The sequence below is a fragment of the Ylistrum balloti genome, unplaced genomic scaffold (assembly GCF_031769215.1).
Source record: "Ylistrum balloti isolate Yb309-2 unplaced genomic scaffold, AGI_CSIRO_Ybal_v1 Utg371462, whole genome shotgun sequence".
NCBI classification, from domain to species: domain Eukaryota; kingdom Metazoa; phylum Mollusca; class Bivalvia; order Pectinida; family Pectinidae; genus Ylistrum; species Ylistrum balloti.
Window position 1 is genome coordinate 34,629 of NW_026782763.1, and position 8,211 is coordinate 42,839.

The 8,211-nt window shown below is 35.3% G+C and overlaps 1 protein-coding gene across 1 annotated transcript; it reads left to right on the top strand.

The window, feature by feature from the left end:
* Positions 1 to 717: 717 nt before the first annotated feature.
* LOC132562600 (uncharacterized) lies at positions 718 to 7,378 on the top strand. Its single transcript, XM_060227351.1, has 6 exons — positions 718 to 748; positions 5,383 to 5,606; positions 5,800 to 5,953; positions 6,177 to 6,385; positions 6,594 to 6,648; positions 7,125 to 7,378. The coding sequence occupies exons 1-6, from the start codon at positions 718 to 720 to the stop codon at positions 7,376 to 7,378; spliced, it is 927 nt and encodes a 308-aa protein (XP_060083334.1).
* The last annotated feature ends 833 nt before the right edge of the window (positions 7,379 to 8,211 follow it).

The following is an 8,211-nucleotide window of genomic DNA, read 5'->3' on the forward strand; positions in this document are numbered from 1 at the left end:
CGTTCCATCTGTTATAACTGGTGGTCTAATAAGTACGCGGTGTAGATGTTATCGCAACTTAACCCTGTGTAACACCTTTAGCGACCTTTTTTTAAACTGTCAGTTAGGCTGTATCCATCATGGTTAAATATGGAACACACACTTTTATTAAAGTTCAGGGCATTTACTTCAGTAGATCGTAAGTAGGATTAGTTACCCTTGAGCGACTAAGTCCATACTGGTCCGAAATAATGAAATATGTTGTGTACTTGTTGGAAGAACAAACCAGGAGAAAGTGGACAAACCTGCGAAATTACTGCGTACATACGGAAATAACAATTACTTCTAGGCCTGGAGATATAATTATCCTGTGTATTGAATGTTGATAGCACATTTTTACACCTTTGCTAAAGTATTGCCTGAGGACATTTTTCCGAAATAGACCTACACACAGGCCTCGATCGTCTGTTAATTTACATACTTTGGCGTATGTATGTACTATCATTACCTATGAGTGCTGTAGCACCGAATGCTCTTTGAAGAGCTGGATAAGAACATGTAGCCGTCTAAATGACACACATTATCGTAAAAGACAGCTTGACACATTTCACAGATAATTGGTGTTATCGTGGAATATATCTAACTTAGCCGCCGGAAACAGCATTGTGGACACGGAAGTAGCCATGTGATAGTGTCGTTTGAAGTTCACGTGGATTATCTGTGTTGTATTTTACCTGGATGGCATCACACGACCAAACGACGTCTTCAGGTAAGTTTGTCACACTGAAATACAGTCTAATTTTGTTTGAGAATATTGGTTAATTATGCCATATCATCAATTCCCCCTTCACCAGTGAACTGTTTCATTGATCGGGGACCAGGTTACCAGAGTGTACAAGTCAGCGCTTTAATTCATAATATATATATCTTAAAACTGGGTTGTTAACTTATTTGGTAAGTAAATTGTATACGTATACCAGAAAAGCTCTGTTTTAGGAATAATGCTTAACTGTTTTGGAGCCGGACTTGTTATCAATAATTGAACTTGTTTTTCTTCACTGCGTTTCCGTACCGGAAGTGTATCAAATTTCGTTGACGAGGAGCAAAAACATGGAAATTGCCTTGAAGGCCTTTCTTTTGCAATGCTTATTATCGAAAGTCGATATATTGCTGATGTTTTCGCGTCCTTGAAGTAAATTACTGTTTTTTTTTTTATAATTTTTTATTTATTTGATTTTTTGTATGAAGTTAATAGATAGAGAAAATAAACTGAGATTCAACTTTTGGGGCCTGTAGATTTTATTAGATCAATGACACACAAATCGTCTTAAGGAGTATAGGTGGAGAGAGGCTCCCTAATCCGCTCAAAACCCGAAACAATGAATCTATTTAAACATTTGGACATATAGCATGGCTAGATGGCAATCCTGTAACACTCATTACTGGTTAATGTATAGTGTAATGTAAACGATATCTCCAGGTATAGATTTATCAACAATGACAATACTTATTTACGTATCTAGACAGTCTTATACACACTAATGACTCAGAAGTACAATCAATTAATGTACTCAATAGCCCTCCACTGTTAACTCACCACAGGTGAAAAATTTGCATAATTATTTGGTTTATTAGCCTACAAAACATTGCTTACGTAAACTGTCTGGTTAGAGTAATTCTTCAGGTAAAGATCATACACCTACACACAGCTATTAAATCCACGAGGTGTACATGTGATTTGATATACATACATAGGTAAACACGTGTCTTATTGAAACGGAGGAAAAATACGATTGCTGTTGCAAACGGGGTGTATAACTTGATACGTGTTCACTGTGTGTTTTTTTACGGTGAATCCGAATTACACAATTCTTAACAACAGGTGAAAATTTGTGCACTTGCTCGGTGTTTTTACTGAGGGCATTGTCCCGTGAATAGGCAGGACCATTTTGAGTCGCAATATTCAATATTACTGAATCTCATGCGGGAGGCCCGTCGAATGCTATCCCAATAATTTCTGATTTAAAATCATACACCTGATGCATTTCGCAGTTGATTCGATAAAGAAGACTTGTTTAAAAAGAAAAACACGATTTTTGACGCTCGTCACAGTTAACGTTGTGGGATCGCACAACGTTACACGATGTGCAATATACGCACGATGTATGCACAATGAAAGGCACAATAGAAAAAATGGACGAAATAAGTTATCGTACATCTGTGCTCACGTTTTGCGGTTCTATCGTGGTTGATATAAATTTAGGAATGACTGGTAGATAAGTGTGGAAAAATGTTTATGCATTTTCAAAATATAAGAATACAACGAAGTACAAATGTATGTCAGACTAAATAATTAAGTCATACATTTATAGGTTGGACACATGTAGATCTACCAGATACAGACTCAATAGTCATATACACTGGTAATCTAAAGTGTCTTGTTTACAAAGTGCCACCCATAACCAGCCTCAGTGTACAGACACTCACAATATATACATTATATATATAAACATATAAACGTCTCTTTTTGTCTCGGCTATGAATCATCAAAAATCTCACATTGTCAGAAAGTCAATTTTACTTTCATGTCCTCTGCATTACTCTCATTTTTCTATCGTTTTGTAAACAAAAATTGTAAACACAAGTAGTCTTTAGTGTTATGTTTGTATACCTAACCGGTACGAATCCAGACCTGTCACGTGCCGTAAACAGGTAATGTTTATTGCCCGAGGCACCCCACTCGGCCTTCACTGAAGTTTGAAACTATATATACGTAGAAAGACTAACTGATGCTAGTCCAGGGTTATTTCGAAATCTGTCGAATTGAGATTGACTTATAATCACCGATCAATATTGATATGAATGTGATATCGCTACTTAGTCATAAATACACGAGGTTTCCGTTTAATTTTCAATCCGTAATATCAGCCAACCATTTTTACCAAACCGCACAAAATGTGCGATCCTATCACAGTAATGGCTCACGAGTGCTGACGATGTGCGTACGATGTATGCACACGAAATCTTAGGTGGGTTGAGCGTTACCACAAGCTTTACATGACGGTTAAATTTCGTAGATCTTACTCTTCCGGAACAGATGGTTTATTTTTCAAGATTTAAGGTTCTGGACCACTGATAAATTCAACAGATTGTAAACTTTCCAAATTCTATTTCTTCGAATCCGTTGTCATCTCATGCATTTTTCTTTTGTTTTGTTTTATTTTCTGTAAATTTTTGTTTTTTGTTACGCCCTATTTCTCTAGAACCACGTAAAAACTAAAGCTTTGAATGAAAGTCAGATAATGGTCATTCTTGTGAATGTCGTATTTTGAGCTTCATTGAATATTCGATGGCCAGTAATAGTTATTTTGTTTTATTTTATTTTTATGAAATTTTAACATCTGACCTAAGTTACTTCTATTTTTACAAGAATTTTTTAGAAGGTGTCTTCGGTACAAACACTCGGTGTGCATATCAAATTATGATCTTCATCACGCATTAGATATTTGAATTTGCCGCAAGTGAATACTTAATGATTTTAACGCAATTTATCATGGCCCTGTGAGGAATTCGACTTATAAACTGCATGAATCTATATCAAAATCGTACGTGTATAGCCTCACTTTTGCGTGATAAATATAGAAATGTTGACCAATTATTTAAGATGGCCGTCAAAGTCAATTTTATATTCTGCAATTCTTTTTTCAAGCCTTTCAAGCTGATTTTGACAGCTATTTCTCAAGGTTTCAGGATGGAATGGTAGGACTCTCTAGGAACTCAATATGAGATTAAGTCACGCATGTACCACATTCATTTCGTCAAGATGGCCGACAACGGCCATTTTGGATTTTAAATATCAAAATTGTTACTGCTATTTTTCAACGGCTATGAGAGGAATTCGGTAAAAGATTAAGAACACTCTCAAAATGAACTTTAGCTGTCTATTTTGGTGATGATCTGACATTCATTACGGCTCCAAATAACCACTTAAACATTAAAGTTTGTTACCTCTGATCCCATAGACTGCTGATGGCATGTTTACGGTAAACTTGGTCGGTTTAACTATATTTTCAGTTGTAACAATTTTTCGAAAGTGATATCACATTTTTGATTTTCTATTGAAATCAAAGTAAATTAAACATATTTAAAAAAAACTCAGAGTAATAATCAATGAAAGCATACATCATCTATTGAACATAAGCTATTCTCTCAGGCTCCTATGGTTTATAAAGCAACTTCCCCGGGATTAATTTCTTTACACTGATTTTTTTCAGGTTTACAATAAACGTCCTTGTAATCCTTTTTATCCAACTAAACACACTCTGTTAGAATTACAGATAACGTTAATCTAGAAATGGTATTAGGTTATATTAGATATTAAGTAATGGCTAATCTGGTACCTGAAGGTCAGGTCCGAGGGAAAGTGTTAACATTACACAAGCTAACTTATAACAATATTTATCGATAGAAAATTCAAATTAATCCCGACCAGGGACGTAGTGGTGAATTCAGATAATAGATCCAGTCCACAGGCACCCGTCAATTATAATTCTGTAGTAGACATCGTGATGAAAATATACTGACACCAATACCTGAAATACAGCTGTACCGTTCCATCATATCGATTCTTCTTTACAGCACGTGTTGAGTGTTCAATCATATTTATGGTTTTAAAATCGTTAAGGTTTTCCAGATACTGACGAGATCTTTCCCAGAAACACAGATATTCTGTGAAAATCGAGGGTTGTATTTTTCTGATTAAAAAAAATTATTGGAGTCCCGATTTCCTCTTGCAATGTATCGTTAGAAGTTTTGTAACCAACTTATCGACAATGGTCATACATGTATATCTAAAGTTTGAAAGTCATGAAAATATTTCTATTGGTTAGTCTAACCCCGGCATTGATAACTTCATACATAATGAAAAGACGATGATCCGTCACTTTGTGTCAATCAATTCACTTTGATTGAAAAACCAATGACATGAAAACCCATTGATTAATATATGTTAATTAAGCGATTAAAGTCTATGTTTATCTTTTTCTGCACGTGCTAATTGTTGATTTGTCTAATTGAAATCTAGATTGAAATCAATTTATTCTTGCTCAGAGCAAAAATATAATTCCATAATTGGCTATCATTATTGTGAGTACAAATGTCATACCAGGGGTGATAAGTGCCCGATCGATCAGTGAAAATCCAAAATGGCGGTCCGGGTGTTGTTCTAGTTACACCTTGACAATGGGAAGAGGTGTGAGATTGTGACGTCATGATTATGACAGCCAATTATAGATATATAATCGAGTAAATCTATATTTCGATTAATTGATCACATAATTATCGAGTTCAATCAAGCAGTAAGCAGAATGATATAAATGAAAGTATCTTTCTTGTTTTTGTCAGATTTCTCCAACGATGCAGGCATGCCAACAGCTCTAAACGAAGAACAAAAACACCACGTTGCCAATTTTGTTGCCAAAATAATTCAAAGTTCGTTTGAAATAATCAAACAAGAAGAAGATTTACTGAATTTCCTTGACGAAGCTTTGGAGGGTCTAGGCGACGAGTATACCGACGAAGACGATAAAAATACGGAACAGAACGTATATCCTAAATCTAACACAATGGTAGTATATTTTGTAATTTATTTACATACAATCAAAGAACTGTTGATTTTTTAAACTTCATTTTGGAATTTTATCATTTTGAGCTAAAGTAAAATAATCCAAATCAAACATTTCTTTTAATTTTTTTCTCTGTTGGCTTCGGTGATGTTTGTAAGCAATTAATTAATTCATTCATTCATTCATTTATTCGCAGACGAGTGTAGCACCTATGCCTATTCCTGTATGTCAGTTGAATGGCGAACCGATGCCAGATTGTGATGAAGACACGACAAAGGACCAGTCAGTCCCTACTGAACAGCCAGTCTCATCAGAACCAAGAGAAGATATGAATATATCTGTTGGAGCAGGTACTTAGATTTCGTCAACCTTTAAATAACGATGGATAACAATAGAGGTACGATTTTAGGAACTTTTTTGGACTCCCGACCTGTCCCATTCATCGAAAATCAAATGTTATCGAGAGAAAAAGGTGAAGCGATAAGTCACATTCAATCCCATTTCAGATATGTTAGTCAAACTAAACTGATTGATAACGTCCTTTTTGTAACCTTTGACTCTTTGACCTTGCAGAAATTCCGGACTTATCTTTAATGCACACAGACGGTAGCAAGCAAAACATCAGCGCGTACATACAAGATATTATCCGAGAGGCACACGAAAAAGTCACCACCAACGAGGAGGCGGCGCCCTTAGCAACGGCGGAGAGCAGCATGCAGGATGACGTAACTCTTGCCGGAAGTTACTATACAGACGATAGTCCTTCAAAAGTGTCTCGAAACGTAAGTACTCTTTAATCACATTTTACCTAGAGCAAAATATTAGGACAATGTGATCATGAACAAAACATATAAAAAATTGAACTGATAGGAAATTGTGATAATGCATACATTTGTTTTCAAAATATGGACGGTCAGGTAAATTATTTAAATCTAAGGTTGAGGTGCTTTATATGTTTTTATTTCTTACATTTCTTAATTGATTTTTCAGGCTACTAATTCCGATAACAAAGAAGAAGAAAAGCTTTCTAACTCAGTTGTTGAAGGTAAGTTTCAATCACTGACAATAAAGAACGACAACTCTTGGTAGATGTTTTAATTTATTGGAATTCAGTGTGTTTCTATTTCACAGTCAACACATAAGATATTTCTGGCATTGCATTTTCCATAATCGTGCTTTCAGCCTCGAATAAAAGTTTCCTCATTTTGAAACATTTTTTCACATTTTTACTATATTTCAATTTCCGATTTCTGAGGTAGGAAGGTAGTCTGCTTTGCTATATTTACAGAGAAAATTCATACATGCTTACAAAGAAGATTTCTGATTGTAAGATGAAATATTGCAAGTACATCTGATTCAGACGGAGGCTAATTAATGTTTTGTACCAAGTTTGACGATTAGAGAATCATATGGGTCGTTACTTTTATCATATCTTAATTTACAACATCTTAAATGAGAGAAAAATTCCAATTTCCGGTTTTGATAAGAACTTCTTAAAATTTTTCGATTTTGACTTTTCAGTGCCAGTTTCGGATGTTCCAACGAAAGAAGTTATTGTCAACAACAACGAAAACGAGAAATCGCCGTTAGCTGGTGACCTAGACGAAATTGTCGAAATCGAAGATGAAAGTTTCGGGCAGCAGTCGTTTGTGGAAATGAACAGTAAGGATAGAGGACACACGAATAAGAAAACGAAAAATCGTTTGAGCCGAATCAAAGATTCCATTCTCGATCTGTTCTCGTGCACCTCATCACGTTCAACAAATACGTCATAAAAGCAAACATACCTCATTTGCATAATAAACATTTCAAGTAACGTTAAGGATTCTCATACATTGAATTTAATCCAAAGTGCAATCGAAATAGTATTATACTGGAAATGGCATATCAAACGCGTCAAGATTGAACGAAAGTGACGTTTACAGGAATGATACAGGATAAAATGTGTTCAATACTTGTTTATCCAGGATACAGGAGTTGATTTAAATAACTTTTATATTGGGAACATTTCTAATCTCGAAACCAAGTTGACTGAGGCTGTAATGACAATGGGTTGGTTTCCGTTTCAAATACTATATTGACAATCGCACATCAGGATTTTTCTGTATATGAATCTCAGTTTCGTTCATCTGGAATATTCGTTTATTTTTCTCGATGCTTTCATGGTAATCAAAGTGGCTGGATTTTAAAAAATGCAGATTTGTAAATAATTTCAAACAAATGCTTTGGACAGCTTACGCTCGTGTAATTGGAGTGACAGTCCTCGGAATAATTCAGATTGTGTCAATCATTATTGTTTTTGATTATCGGGAAATCAGGCTTTTAGACTGTAAAGCTGTGTCTTCGTTTCCCGAGAAATAAAACGCTGACAAATTCTAGTGACAGATATGACGACGAGGAAACTTCGCCCGTTCCAAACAGTGTTGATTGTATTTCCGTCTGTCTGTACTACCTGCCATTAAATACCAAAATGGAATCTTACGTCATATCAACGTTTCCATGATTAAGTTTCCTGCTTTGATTGACATACCGTTTTAAAATGACATTATTTTGTCTTCTAATTTTCGTCAATTTTCCGAGACAAGTGACCTCAATCAAACGGAAGTGC